The following is a 15,488-nucleotide window of genomic DNA, read 5'->3' as shown; positions in this document are numbered from 1 at the left end:
CAGTATACGTCTGTGCCTACCAAGTTTTCCCTACATCCCAATTGGTATGGAAAGGTTCTGAGGTGAACTTCTGCAGGAACCCAAACAAGAGGGGAGAACGTTTTCAGTGTTGATCTCGCTTGCTAGTGTACCGGCCCATTTTCCCAGGTCACTGGATAGGGGAAATGCTTACCCGGACCATTACTTACCTCTGTCTTTTAACCTTGCAACAAGTAGATGGACACTTTATGTCCCTTCTGCTGTTTTCTGTCAACTCCAAATGCACTTTAGAGTTGGACATAGATAGCAACAGAGTCCTCCCAGATAGGTAATAGATAACTAATAGAATAAAGGATTATCCACATGTTGCCCTTGCTATAGAATCTTAAAACCTTAATAAGCATGAATGTAACTTCTCTTTTTGCATATCTGTCCAGATTCGAATCTTTCCCCAAAGCCAAGGCAGATTCTTTGGGTATACTAGGGGAAAGGCTTTCTACTCAGTACAAAGACAGTAAAAGGCAGAGTAGTTTTTAAAATGTTTCCCTTGTGATGAAAGGGTACTCTGTTTTCAATGGCTCTTACAGGTGTAGCTAGTGGGATTTTTTTCTCAGTGCAATCATTTATTCATTCAGTGATACTGCAGTGGGTTCTTATTTGGGGCCTGGGATGTTGGGAACATTGTTCCACTACTTCCAGTCTCCATTAGGGACACTTGAAGCCACTGCTTGACCTTGACCTAGTAACTTTCTGTGTAGGGTAAGAGGACCTCTGTGGATGTGTGAAGACTTTTGAAAGGACTTAGAGCCCACTTAGTTAAGAAACTAAAACTCAAAATCTTTAGCCAACATGTACCAACACATCTTGAACTTGTCTGCCATCATTCTTCTATGTAAAAGAAAGGCCCAAACCCATTCCAGTTGTCTGTCACCTGACTGCACTGGCAGGCAGGTAAGACAAAGATTATTAAATCCATGCTAGTTTTAAGGGAGCCACATCACTCACTGATCAAGGAACTTTAAACCCATTACAAGTCCTGCTTTTTCCATCTTTTACAGATTTCTGTGAGAGGTGAGGTTTGTCCCAAATTAAGGTATTAACATTCAGAACCTTTTTTTTTTTTTTTTTTTTTGGTGGTACTGGGGTTCCTGAAAGCCCTTCTACCTCTGGGCTACACTCCCAGACCTATTTTATACTCTTTTGGGAACAGGGTCTCTTAAGCCAGCACGGCTGGCTTTGAACCTGCGTGATCCTCCTCTCTCCACCTCCCAAGTGTGGGGATTACAAGCGTGCGCCACCACGCCCAGCAGTGATACTTATTCTTTCAATACACTAGAAAATTTTCCAGGACTACCAATTTTTTCAAGAAACAGTGGCTAAAACTCATAGGATAAAGTTCATTGCTGATTTTAATTTTATTGTGCATTATTAAATAAGATAGTCAAAAGTTATTTCATCAAATATGCTAAATACAATAAGTCCTCATCTTATTTTAATGTATCAAATGTTTAACACACTTACCTCCTATTAAAGAACAAACTATTGCTGGATGTGGTAGTGCATGCCTGTAATCTCAATACTTAGGAGGCTGAAGTAGGAGAATTGCAGGCTTGAAGCCAGCCTCGGCAACTTAGCAAGACTCTTAGCAACTTAGTGAGGCTCTATTTCAAAATTTAAAAAATTAAAAGGGCTGAAGGTGTAGCTCAGATGGAGAATGCCTCTGAGTTCAGTTCTTAGTATTGAAAGAATGAAGGGAAGGGAGGTGAAGGAAAGGGAAAGGAAAGAAATAAGGAAGGAAGGAAAGAAGGATAAAGAAGGGGAATTCAGAGGAAATGAGAATGTGGGCTCAGGGGTGTTGCAGCTTTATGACCTCTTGCTCTAACTTTCAGGTGGGACTAATCATGTATTTTGTGCGGACCCCTTGCGAATGGGGGATGGACGCCATCTCGGCCACTCTGACGTTCCTGTGGGAGGTGGTCGGCTACGTGGAGGGCCTCTTCTTCAAGGACCTCAAGCAGACAATGAAGAAGGAGCAATGTGAAGTAAAGCTCCTGGTGACCGCTTCCATGCCAGGTGACCCACTACTGCTTTTGGATGTCACACCTTTAAAACAAAAACTTATAAATAGCCCTTTGAAAGAGCTTGTGGCTCTTTTCACTCATGAGAAAATTTTCAGAGTTCTGACCCCTAGAAGTGAGCACATCAAAGAATTTTTGTTCAATACAATCAGAGGAAAAACAATAGGCCCTTTAAAAAGTCAGCAGTTGCCAGATGAAAAGGTAGACAGCAGAGCTGAGGGCCTTGTGAATCAGTCCTTGAAAGGCTGCCAAGGTTAAAGATTTATTTAAATCTATCACGGAGGACCAGCTGAAATGAAAGCCTTTTTGAATGAAGCTTTGGCACTACGAGGAGGATGATATTGTTTGCATGGCATGGACCCCAGTCTTTTGTAAACTCAGTGAGAGACGGCTTTATGAAAAGTTGGGAAATAGGAAAAGCAGGAAGAGGGAGAATTACAGAAGAGCATGAAACGTGACATAAACTCTAGACACGGTTCCTCTTCGATTCACATAGCTTGTTTGTCCTGAAGATGAAGATTTTACCAAGCCTTTTATCCTTGTTCAGTGACTATGAACATGAGAGATGAGACATGAATTGAAAGAAAGAGAAAGACAAAATTATATACAGATGAGAACACAGACTCTGGCAGCAAAAAAAGCCTGTCTTAACATCAGCACTGCCATTTCTGAGCCCTCTATGTGGTATTAGCTGTGAAAAAGAACATTTTTTCAAAGTTTTCTTGGCTTATGTGTGAAATAGGAATATAATTTATACCTCACAATCCTGAGGAATAAATGAGTTTATGTATATAAAAGTCTTGCCCTCATACCTGATTCATGGTAAGCATTCAATAAAGGCAGTTGTATGTTCTGTAGAGTGACCAAAAAGGGATGTTTTATTATAGCAAACAAATTCATATGTTCACTCATTATTTTAGAACAATACATTAACTTCAAGGTATTTCAAAATGTTTATAAACATTTGTAACTAAGGATTGAAGCAAAAATAAATTCATCCCACTGGGCATGGTGGCTCACGCTTGTAATCAGGTTCAAAGCCAGCCTTGCTGGCTTAAGAAACCCTGCTTCCAAATTTAAAAATATATATATATATATATATATATATAATAGGCCTAGGAGTGTAGCCCAAAGGTAGGAGGATTTCCAGGAACCCCAGTACCACCAAAAAATTTAAATAAATAAATAAATAAATTCATCCCAACCAGCTAAGCAAAATATAGAAAGTGTACATTTAAACTATATTTAAACTTTTTTTGGTTTTGCTAATATCTTTGCTTGCATTTTCTAAGTTTTCATTGCCTGGCCATCTTATTTAAAGTACAGGGATGGGCTAGGGATAGAGCTCAGTGGGAGAGAACTTGCCTGAGAGGCACAAAACCACGACTTCAATCCCCAGCACCACAAATAGTAAAATGAAATACAGGGATGTGTTACTTCCTGTACTTGCCTGAAGCTTTCATTTTAACTCTTTTACTAAATAAATGCATGGCTTTGAATAAATTATTCTATTTCTCTCTGATTCTTAATTTGTAGGATGACAATAATAATAATAATACCCAGATATGGGTTTGCAGTGAGATTTAAATACAACTATGCATGCAAAAAGCTGGTAAAAGTATTAGAAACTCCATAAATGGTAGCTACCATTATTTAAGAAATGAATCTATCTGATACATATGCATATATATTATGTACTTATAATGAAAGGAGAACAATTCATATAATACACATCTCACATGAAGCACAGTATAACAATAACAGTAAAAATCATCTAATTGATAATATTTTAACATTTTGTCTTTCAAATACAAACTTTCCCATAGTAGAATTTGTTGGTTGTGATTTGTACTTTCTCTAGGTACCAAAACCTTAGTAGTTCATGGACAGAATGAGTGTGACATCCCAACCCAGCTGCCAGTCCATGAGGACACTCAATTTGAAGCCCTATTGAAGGTAGGAGTGACTATTGACAAAAATGATTGTGTGTGTGTGTGTGTGTGTGTGTGTGTCTGTCTGTCTGTCTGTCTGTTTTAATGCATAATGCCTACGGCCAACTGGAGACACCAGTTTAGAATTAAATGGCATTTTTCTGTCTCCAAAGGAATGTGTGCAATTCCTTACTCTTTGAGAATCTACTCCACTGTTAGGCATTTACATAATTCTCCCCACTTTCACTGCAGAGCTTCAGCTCTATGTTGAAGTAGGCAAAGTCAGGCAAGGTAGTTATTGCCAATAGCAGTCAACATTCTAATGCCAAGTTATAAGGCCTCTCTAGGCTTGGCTTCTTTTCAACAGTACTAGAATACTAGTTCAGATTCTACAAGTTATTTATATGGAAAGCACTGGGCATGGCATATAGTAAATAAAGTGCTGGATGTATTACAGTTTGAATTTTCTTCAATAATATTACTAAATATTCTTTATTGATGCCACTGTGTCACCACCATCCATCACTCTATTCAAATTATAACTCAAAATCTTTGAGCACTGTGAGAGTGAACAGTTTATATCATCCATCTTTATTATATCACTTTGGGGTAACTTTATGAATACATATTCTCATGTTTATGTACATATATATGAAATATTTATTTCTTGTAAGAAGTTTCCTTGTTTTTTCAGTATTTGCATCTTTCAGTTTATAACCTAATGAATAATATAAGCATTTATTAAAATTTGTTGTTATTGTTCTAGGAGTGTCTGGAGTTCTTCAATATCCCAGAATCCCAGTCAACACATTATTTCCTCATGGATAAGCGGTGGAATCTTATCCATTACAATAAGGTGAGCCTGCAGCGGTGATGCCCCTGTTCAGTTGTGTCAAAGGCTCCTCCTTCTTTTCCTAAGCATGGTCCATGATAAAGGAGGCATTGTTGTTCAGGTGTTAAGAATATGGCCACTGTATGGGTTTGGACCAGTTACTTTATCTTCCTACTCTTCAAGGTCTCTGTAAAGTGAGGGTCATGATAATAGTATCTGCTTTAGGGTAGTTATAATGACTGAGGGAGATAAGCCAGGTAAGGCACTTAGTCACTCATCATAATTACATAAAAGTGGACAATCATGTTTCCCATATAATAACTTCATGTGTCTATTTGTAATTGTAATGGTGTTCTGGTTCTTTTTATATTAAGTATGACCATGGTGGTCTGATTTAATGAGCAAAAGGACACCTCCAAATGACCACTTCATGGTGACCTCCCTCTTCCTGAGCGTTGCTTAGGACATTGCCTTGGGCTCCGTTGCTCCTAACACAGCACCCAGTGGTTGGAAAAGGTGCCCTCGCTGATGAGTTGAAGCTTTCCTGAGGAAGAGGTTTACCTTGTCCAGGACTTTATAACATTAGAGAACATAAAATCATAAGAATTAAAACCCTCAGAAAATAAATAAACCTTTAAGATTTGCCTTTAGATAAAGATGAAATGATACTAAACCTTAACCATCTGTACTCTTTTCATTTCTTTGTGTAATCCACTGCAGACCTATGTTCGAGATATTTACCCCTTCCGGAGGTCAGTATCTCCACAGCTGAACCTGGTACATATGCGTCCAGAGAAGGGACAGGAGCTCATTCAGAAACAGGTGTCCAAATGCTCAGTCTTATTCTATGTCATGTCATTGGGATAGCTAATCTATAAACATATTTGCAACCCCGCAGATCTGAATTCCACTGAGATCCTCTCTGGAAAGAGTGGATCAATAGTTGCTCAATTGGTTATTTCCCCAAATAGTGTGTTATGTTTGGTAAATTGGATCATGGCATACAGGCATTAAGAAAAAAATCTCATGGAGTAATGCTATGATGAATGCTTGGATATAAGCACTAAAAACCTTCAGATTTATTTACCCATGGATTCTTTTTTTTCATTTTTTTATTGGTGCACTGTATTCATACATCATAATGGTATAAAGAAAATACTTTTGTAGACATACATGCACACATCGCCCAGTTAGCCCCTACCCGATCCCCACCCCGTTCCCTCCCCATCCCTCCTTCCCATGCTTGGCTTAGTGGTTGACATCTAGTTTTATAGCAATTTATCCAATATTAACGATAATAATCTCACATAACAGTTTCATTTGTCTGAAACCAAGCTTTTGATGACTTAAAGATAACATTTCAATATTTCTTTTTGCTTTCTTTCTTACCAAAATAAATAAATGTATGATAGTTGCACCTAAAAAAAAGAAAAGAAAAAATATACCCACGGATTCTTAAGTGTGGATTTTTGTTAAAAACAGGATCAGAAGTACACATAATGCAACAGTTAGATGATCATCCCAGAGGTTTAGACCAGCTAGAAAAAAAGGAAAAGCAGTCCATGTGATATATTCAAAAAGAGCACTGAACTAAGACCAGAGATTTGGACTTCATTTCATTTCTGCTACTGACCAAACATCTGACCTTAATAACTTTTCTATAAACAGGAAGAGACATAATGAAGTTACTACATTTAGGTTTAAGATCGAAGATTAGAATAATGCCCACATATATAATCATAAATCACACTTTGAGCTTCAAAAAAGTCACCATTCTGCATGAAAAATATGGCCTTAGTACACAATTCTAAAATTGATACACTTTAATATTATCTAATTATTATATTTATTTTTATTAAAATACCATAAGAAGAATTTCAGGATACTAGATCATTTTGATTTCTCTGCATGTAACAAGGAAGTTAATTTGGCATCAAACTATCCAAAAATATTTTTATAAGGTTAATGCAAATTAACATAGAATTAGTCAACTTATTAGCATAGAACTAGTCAACTTATGTAATTTTTTAAAAAATAGCTACCAAATCTGGGTGTGGTGGCACACATCTATAATCCCAGTATTTGGAAGGACAGGAGTCATCCCAGGATCGCTAAGCCTCAGTAACTTAGTGATGCTCTTAGCAACTTAGCAAGGCCCTGCTTCGAAATAAAAGAAAAAAAAAAAAAGAAATGAAATGAAAATGGCTGTAGGTATAGTTTCAAACTAAAAATGCCCCTAGATAAAAATCACCAATATTCTTCCAAAAAAGGGAAAAAATACTGAATGTATTGTAGGATATGAGGTACTGGGCAAAATCAAAGATCTTAAACATAAATAATTTATGAACTATTTCACCAAAATTACCCCAGCCTCTGATTTGATGGAAGATAAAAGCATGAGCAATAACAGCACTTCACTTGTGTGTGTGTGTTTACCATGTTTAAGAGCATATTTCAAAAGTGTGCCATAAAATGGGACTCTTGCTTTATGTTCATTCTAACTTGGAATCTCAGATTGTTAAGTTCCTCAGGGAAATGGAAATCTGGAGGCCCATGGTTTGGACTCAGAGCTCCCCTCCACAGCTAACTGCTTATTACTCATGGACTTCATAAACACATCCCTCTGCCCACTGATCACTAAGAGAAATGGAACTTAGAGACCAGGAGCACCATGTGCGTGCCCTCGAAACTCAGGGCCAAAGGCACACCAATCTAGGGCCCATCAGCTTTTGTCTCAAGATGGGTTTTTCCTGGATGCCATTTCAGTCTTATTTTTTAAGAGACAACCGCAGAAGTCACCAGTAGAGATATTAAAAACAACTAGAAACACCGGGCGTGGTGGCGCACGCTTGTAATCCCCGCGCTTGGGAGGCGGAGACAGGAGGATCGCGCTGGTTCGGAGCCAACCTCGCTGGCTTAAGAGACTCTGTTTCCACATAAAAATGTTAAAAAATAGGTCTGGGAGTGTAGCCCATGGGAGTGTATACCGGAGGTAGAAGGGCTTCCAGGAACCTAGAAGTGATGACTGGCTGGCTCAGTGTTGGAAAGGGTCTTCCCTGTTATGACATCCAAATAAATAGGTCTGTGTGACACTGAGCAATCCAGGCAATGCCAGCCTGCTGCTCCTCCAGCCCACAAAACTCTGGGAAACACTTTCTTCTGGGGAGAGGGAACAGATAGAAACAGGAACTAGGATTCAATTAAATATTGTGTACTTGTAGTAAAGAAAAAAAAAGTTTCTTCTTCATTCCATTTTCCCCTCTTTTCATTTCAACAGCCCCACTTGCTACTGAACATGTTACTTCCGTTTCTGCCCTCTGCCTCTTTGAAGGTCCTAATTCTGCTTTCCATCTGTCCGTCTGCTCTTGCCTTCACTTTCTGGCAGGTGTTCACTCGGAAGCTGGAGGAAGTTGGGCGGGTGCTGTTTCTCATCTCCCTGACCCAGAAGATCCCCACAGCCCACAAGCAGTCCCACGTCTCCATGCTCCAGGAAGACCTTCTCCGGCTGCCCTCCTTCCCTCGGAGTGCTATAGACGCTGAGTTCTCACTCTTCAGTGACCCTCAAGGTACCGAGCAAGGGCAGAGCCTTCCCAGGGCTCCTTCTCACACCCTTGGTTTGACCTCACCTCAACAGCAGCTTTATGAGCAGCCAGTTCTGGAAGCCCACGGAGCTCAAACCAGAGTCTGTGTTGGGATCACCCAGAGGACTTGTTAAAACTCAGATTGCCAAGCCCCATCCCCTGCCTCTGAGCTCCAGGACGGGGCCCCAACCTGATTTTCTAACAAGTTCCCAGCTGATGCTGACACAGCCTTCCCAAGAGCTGGACCTGGAGATCAGTGCTCCTAGCCAACCCTTAGCAGGGGAAGGAAATGGTGGGGTGGGGTCAGGGGTAGGCCGGCGAGGGACTGCTGACTAAGCAAAAAACTGGGTAGGCATATGAAGTTCAAAAGAAGACAGCGGGGATGAAAGTAGAGAATGTTATGCTAAGTCAGGTCAGTCCTTCCCAGAAAGACAAGAGTCATATGTTTCCTCTCCTATGTGGGAGCTAGAGAGAATATAGGAGAAAAAAAGGGACTTCAAGTAAAAGAGCAGAGACTGATAGAATACTGGGAGGGCGTTGGGGTTGGGAGGGGAGGAAGAAAGGGAGAGCTGAGAAAGAAAATAGTTCAATAACAGTATGTCCAAATACGAAGGTGTCACTACAGATCTCAGGAGTGGGGAACACGGAGTTGGGGGGATGCAGAAAAAGCGCACCAAGGCCATGTGGACGTATGTTTGTATCACTTTGAACCTCACTATGATATATAAATGCACTAATAAAAGTGTATTTTAAAAAGAAGACAAAAAGCCGGGCATGGTGGCGCACGCTTGTAATCCCCGCGCTTGGGAGGCAGAGACAGGAGGATCGCGCAGGTTCGAAGCTAGCCGTGCGCGCGCTGGCTTAGGAGACCCTGTTTCCAAATAAAAATGTAAAAATAGGTCTGCGAGCGTAGCCCGGAGATAGAAGGGCTTCCAGGAACCCCAGTACCACCAAAAAAAAAAAAAAAAAAAAAAAGAAGAAGACAAAAGTAGGGTGACAAAAATCAGAACCGTGGTTGCCTCTGGGTTGGGAAGAAATGGATTCCCAAAAAAAGGCAAGAAAGAAATTTTGAAGGAGATGCAAAGTGTCTGTATGTTGACTGGGTGTAGGTTACACGGGTGCACATTTTAAAACTCATCGAACTCCTTATTTAAGATCTGTGCAGCCAGACGTGGTGGTGCACGCTTGAAAGCCCGGTACTTGGAAGGCTGAGACAGGAGGATTGCGGTTTTCAGATGGCCTCAGCTACTTAGTGAGGCCCTCTGTAACTTAGTGAGACCTTGTTTCAAAATAAAAAATAAAAAATAGGGCTGGGGGTGTAGCTCCGAGGTAGAATGCCTCAAAAAGATCTGTGCAATTTACTCTATATTTTACCTGACTTGAGAGAGACAGAGACCCACTTTGGAAGCTGGCTCTGTTAACATTATTCCTTTGGGACAATTTTCTCAAATTAGCTTCCCTGGTTCTCGGTGTCCTCTTGCAGATGGTGCAGAGCAACAGTGCAAAGAGGTTTGGTTTGAACGGTGATTAGAAGACTCGGCACTAACCCCAGCCCTGTCATTTCCTAGCTGGAATAGCTGACTCTTCCCAAAGCTTCAGCTTATTTTGCAGCAAAATGCTGCCAACGCCTGCCCTGCCTTGCCCACAGAGTTAAATCAGAGGCACTGATGAAAGTCCTTTGACAGCTCCAAGTGTCTCCCCAAGGCCAGCAGCATGATGCTGCAAAGCCTTCCAGCGAGTCTCAGCCCAGAGCTGGAAGGACCGGAGAGCAGCAGCGCCCTCGAGTTTGATTGCAGCTCCCGCTGGTAGGATTGGTGTGGGGCTAATTCTGTCTCTGCTGTTTCGTGTTCTCACAGCTGGGAAGGAGCTGTTTGGCCTCGACACACTTCAGAAGAGCTTGTGGATCCAGCTGCTGGAGGAGATGTTCCTGGGCATGCCCAGCGAGTTTCCCTGGGGAGATGAGATCATGCTTTTCCTCAATGTGTTTAACGGGGCTCTGATCCTCCACCCGGAAGACAGTGCCCTGCTCAGGCAGTACGCCGCCACCGTCATCAACACTGCGGTGCACTTCAACCACCTCTTCTCTCTCAGCGGCTACCAGTGGATTCTCCCCACCATGCTGCAGGTACCTGGAGTCTCCTCTCCCCACCCAAAAAGCAACCCAGGAACTGCTCCTATCTGACACTCCAATAATATCGGCACCGAAGCTTTCTAATGACAGGGTTATCTTCTTTTGCAATAATAACAGAAAGCACCAAAAGGAATCCCCTCCAAAAAAATATCCCATTCTTCCCTGAGATCCCCAGAGTTGGTATATTGCTTGCCCCTTGCTTCTGGCCAGTGGTTCCCAATACGTGGTCTCCGGACCAGCAAGATCAGCATTACCTGGTAACGTGATAGAAATGCACTTCCTTAGGCCCTGTCTTGGAGCTGCTGGGTCAGAAACTCCAGTTAGGGCCCAGGAACCTGTGTTTTTAGCAAAACCTCCAGGTGGGTCTGATGCTCTAGATCAACCAAATATATAACAAGCCTTCAGCTTATATTTCTCCTAAGAGATTCTCTGACCTCTCTTTCGCAGAGATCTCTACTGTCACTAAATTCGGTTTGCAGGACTAGAGAAGGTCAGTGTAGCAGGAACAGCTTTTGTACTCATGACTAATGTATATCTGGCTATACTTACAAGTACTGAATAAAATCCAGGTAGGGTCCGGGCCTGACGCTGATTCTCTATTTTTAGGAAAGTTTTAATAAATGTTATGAAGGTAATATATGCTTGCGCAAAATGGAATTTGTTCAACTTATGGGTCAAGAAATTTGTCTTTCTTTTCACAGGACTCTACCTCATTTTTAAGTAGTGACAATTTTCCCTATTTTTATAACCATTGTACTGATTACTGAAAGCAGTCATGCTCATTATAAAACTTAGAAGATAAAGTTTAAATGGAAAATAGTGGTCATCACAATCCTACATCCCAGATAAACAATTGTTTGTACTTCTTGAAAAGCCTGGCACTTGATCCTACACATTCCTGTATACATGCATACATACACACATTTATAAAGAAATGAAGTAGTATTATATATTTGAGTTTGTAACCTACTTTTTCATGTAATAAAGGAGCATGGGCATTTTTTCATGTAGCTATATTTAGTAAGTGTACTCTATTGTACTGTTTGCATGCCCCATAATTCACCTAACCAATCACTACTTCCGAATAAATTGTTTCAGATTTTCCACTATTATAAACAATCTTGCCGCAGGCATCCTGTGATAAACATCTTTCTACATTTGTCCAGTTCTTTCCTTGAGATGCATTCCTACTTATAAACTTCCTGGGTAAACATATACTTAGATTTATATGTATATTACCAAATTTCTCTCAAGAGAGGTTATGCCATTTTACACTCCCACCAGCTAATGAAATTGGCCATTTTTCTCAATGTTTCTCCAACTCTGGAAAGTTTTAAAAGGCACTTTTTGAACATGTGGTGCTCCTCCATAGGTGTACTCTGACTATGAAAGCAATCCCCAGTTGCGTCAAGCCATCGAGTTTGCCTGCCACCAGTTCTACATCCTGCACCGGAAGCCCTTCGTGCTGCAGCTGTTTGCTAGCGTGGCCCCTCTCCTGGAGTTTCCTGTGAGTATGCGCTACAGAAATAAATGAAGACCGACCCTATGAAACAAGCAGAGGTTCTTTATTCAGAGTTTACAATAGCAGGGAATCAGCCACCGTCACTTGTACCTTGGCAGAGCCCCCAAAGCAGGCAAGCGAGTGAAAACTATTAATAGTGGAAGGCAGGACCCTCGGGGAGGCCCTGGGAGGAGGTGTTTGCCTGGGGAAGCTGCAGGTAGACCTACTAGAATCAGCACATCTTATGTGATTGATTACACTGTGTATTTGTCTTTCTCTGGTGGGAAGCTGAGACAAAAATTAGAAAAGCTGTCAGTTTTAATCAAGCCTGAGACATTTTAAGCCAATCGTTAGAGGGGTTATTGTTAGTTTCCACTGGAGCCAGGGGTGTGACTTCCCAAAGCCCAGCTTCGATCAGGCTGGCCTCCTAGCAGCTATCTTTTAGACAGCTTGGATTCCTGGGCAGATTGCTGTAGGTTGTGAATTGGAGCTCTCTTCTGATCCCTGTTTCAGCCATCGTCAGTTTGTATATGCAGTGTCTTAGCTCCCTTTCTCAAACCAATGAGACATGAATAGCATAAATCATTTCTTTTGTAATAAGAAGATCATTTCTCTTCAACATTTCTCTTCAATCTCCATCTCAGCCCCTAAGGTGTAAATAAACCGGCTCTAGTTCAAGTGCTCAATTCAAAAGGGATGAAAAGCAGAAAATGATAAGATTTCCTGATTCTCATTGCTTTCTGTTGCTCTCCCTCATTCCCTGCTTTATTTTGTTGTTTTTCTTTAGAGTATTTACCACAGTATCATATGTTATACTTGTTTGTTTCACTAATGTGTGTCTCTCTGTCACCAGTAAAACTTAAGCATCACAAGAACAAGACTGTTGTCTGTTTTTTATGTTGCCTCGTTTGTTAGGTTTTAGTTGTTGTTGTTTGGTTTTTGTGTGTGGGTTTGGGTTTGGGTTTTCTGCAACCTCAGTGTACAGAGTATTCCCTGGAACTGAATAAGGATATGTTGTTTTGATGAATGGATCAAAGCCATTTTAAATACAAGTGAAGTGGTAAGTATCTCTATTTTGGAGATACATTATTAAACAAGACCTGAAAAATTCAGTATTTAATCTAACCAAGCATTTCTTCCCCAACTACTTATGATATTCAACCAATTTATGGAGGATTCTTTATTATACCATCTTATACCACAGAAGTCATTAAGTCATTGGCATGAACTTTTCTAGAATTTCATAGGTTGCCGTATTTTATGAGTTTCCATAAATATCACTTTCATACTAAATTAGCATTTAACAAATTCCCTAAAGTTCAGGTACACCATTACAAACAAATGCACCAGAGTTATCACATTCAGACTGATATAAGCTCAGTTCCACAGAAGTGCTGTCATACTTATTGGTGAAACTGTTTATGAAGTGTTAATTCCTGGTCAACCATATTAGCACTCTGATGGGAGTCAATAAACTAAAATCGTTTCTCTTTATACAGGATGCTACCAATAGTGGGTCGAGCAAAGGTGTGTCAGCTCAGTGCCTGTTTGACTTGCTACAATCCTTGGAGGGAGAGACCACTGACATACTAGACATCCTGGAGCTGGTCAAAGCTGAGAAGCCTCTTAAGTCATTAGGTAAATGAGAGACTGTCCTTGATATTCTTTTTCTTATTGTAATTTTGTGTAAATGTGTGTGTGTGAGAGAGAGAGAGTGATCAAAACAGTAAAAATAAATAGAACAGTGTTATACATTGTGAGCAGTTTTTTGCCTCTTTTTTTAAAATTTCTTGAGGCTCCTAAAGGATAACAAATTCTTAGTCATAAAAATCACACTAAAATGATACTCTATAGACTACTACTCAAGTATTGCAATTTTCAGAAGGTTAAGTTATCTGGAGTAGTTCTAAATTAATAACCTCCCCAAATTATCTTCTATTATCATATAATCAATAAATTAGATGTAATTCAACAATAAAGCTTCATGTTTTTCCTTGGGCCATTCAGAGACCTCAATGTCTTCTATTAGGTGAGGTTGTTAAAAATGACCCTCAGAGCACTTTTTTGTGGTACTGGAAGTTGAACCCAAGGGAATTTATCTCTGAGCTACACCCCAGCCCTATTTTATTTTTATTTTGAAACAGGATCTTTCTAAGTTGCTGAAGGTCTTGCTAAACTGCTAAGGCTGACCTGAAAACTGTGATCCTCCTAGCTCAGCCTCCAAAGTACTTGGGATTACAGGCATGTGCCACCATACCTGGCTTGAAAAACACTTTAATTTTTTATCCCATTTAAAAAAAATAGAAAATAGAATTTCATTCTGTTCAGTTGGAGAAATTAATAGATTTCACAGTTCAGGAATAAAATCTAACAAGGCAAGGTTGAAACATAAAACTGGAAAAACCATGTGAGGAGTGATAGACTCATCTCTATTGGGCTGTGATTCCGTTCCGATGTATGTCTTGGCTTTCTGTCCCTTCAGACTTCTGCTATGGAAATGAAGACCTGACATTCTCCATCAGTGAAGCCATTAAGCTCTGTGTGACTGTGGTGGCGTATGCTCCTGAATCATTCAGAAGGTAACTGCAGCCCTTTGTTCTGTACCTTGTGATAAGTAAAGATAGCAAAGGAAATAAAGTCAAATGAATACAAAGGTTGTGTTTGGTGTATCCGTCTGTGGCATGCTGGCAAGTAAATTTCTAAAAACTAAATTTAGGAAATTTGCCCTAGCATTGATTCTGGAAAATATTATAAATCCTCATTAATTTGAAATTCCTAATTTAGATTTTGTGCAGAACTGGGCATGGTGGCGCACGCTTGTAATTCCAGCATTCGGGAGGCTGAGACCCAGAGGATCACAGTTCGCAGACAGCCTCAGCCACTTAGTGAGGCTCTGCAACTCAGTGAGACCCGGTTTCAAAATAAAGAATAAAAAATAGGGCAGGGGTGTAGCTCAGAGGTAGAATGCCCCTGGGTTCCATCCCCAGACCCGCAAAAAAAAAAAGAAAAAGAAAAAAAAATAGAATTTGTGCAGAGGTTAAGATGGTCAGTCTTGTTAGAAACATTTTCTTCTCATGTAATACAAATAAAGTAAGAAACATGATGTGATATATATATATATATTTTTTTTTTGGTGGTACTGGGGTTCCTGGAAGCCCTTCTACCTCTGAGCTACACTCCCAGACCTATTCTATACTTTTTTATTTTTGGAAACAGGGTCTCTTAAGCCAGCAAGGCTGGCTCCAAACCAACGTGATCCTCCTATTTTCACCTCCCAAGCATGGGGATTACAAGCATGCGCCACCACGCCCGGCTATAACAGATATTTAAACCATTTATGAAAACTCCTTTCAGGGAACAGTAATAACACCTGTCACACAAAGGCAATAATATAAATCTTGTCTTATATTTTGTCGTGTACAAGGAAGCCAAGGACTCACATGTAAACTGAGTCA

The 15,488-nt window shown here is 40.4% G+C and overlaps 1 protein-coding gene across 3 annotated transcripts in view; it reads left to right on the top strand.

Annotated features, from left to right (window-relative positions):
* Positions 1-15,488, top strand: part of UNC80 (unc-80 homolog, NALCN channel complex subunit) — a gene marked incomplete at both ends in the record, with an annotated part of 220,226 nt that overhangs the window by 157,701 nt on the left and 47,037 nt on the right. For all 3 annotated transcript variants that reach the window (XM_080689607.1, XM_080689608.1, XM_080689606.1), the window contains 9 exons: positions 1,869-2,052; positions 3,919-4,013; positions 4,755-4,844; positions 5,541-5,642; positions 8,206-8,386; positions 10,258-10,526; positions 11,905-12,039; positions 13,533-13,671; positions 14,516-14,612. In XM_080689607.1, coding sequence (XP_080545733.1) covers positions 1,869-2,052; positions 3,919-4,013; positions 4,755-4,844; positions 5,541-5,642; positions 8,206-8,386; positions 10,258-10,526; positions 11,905-12,039; positions 13,533-13,671; positions 14,516-14,612 — 1,292 coding nt within the window. The remainder of the gene's footprint in view (positions 1-1,868; positions 2,053-3,918; positions 4,014-4,754; positions 4,845-5,540; positions 5,643-8,205; positions 8,387-10,257; positions 10,527-11,904; positions 12,040-13,532; positions 13,672-14,515; positions 14,613-15,488) is intronic.

This window comes from Muscardinus avellanarius (assembly GCF_963383645.1).
Source record: "Muscardinus avellanarius genome assembly, chromosome: 2".
Lineage (NCBI taxonomy): Eukaryota > Metazoa > Chordata > Mammalia > Rodentia > Gliridae > Muscardinus > Muscardinus avellanarius.
Note: the sequence above shows the minus strand (reverse complement) of the source record. Positions and strands in the feature narration are given on the sequence as shown.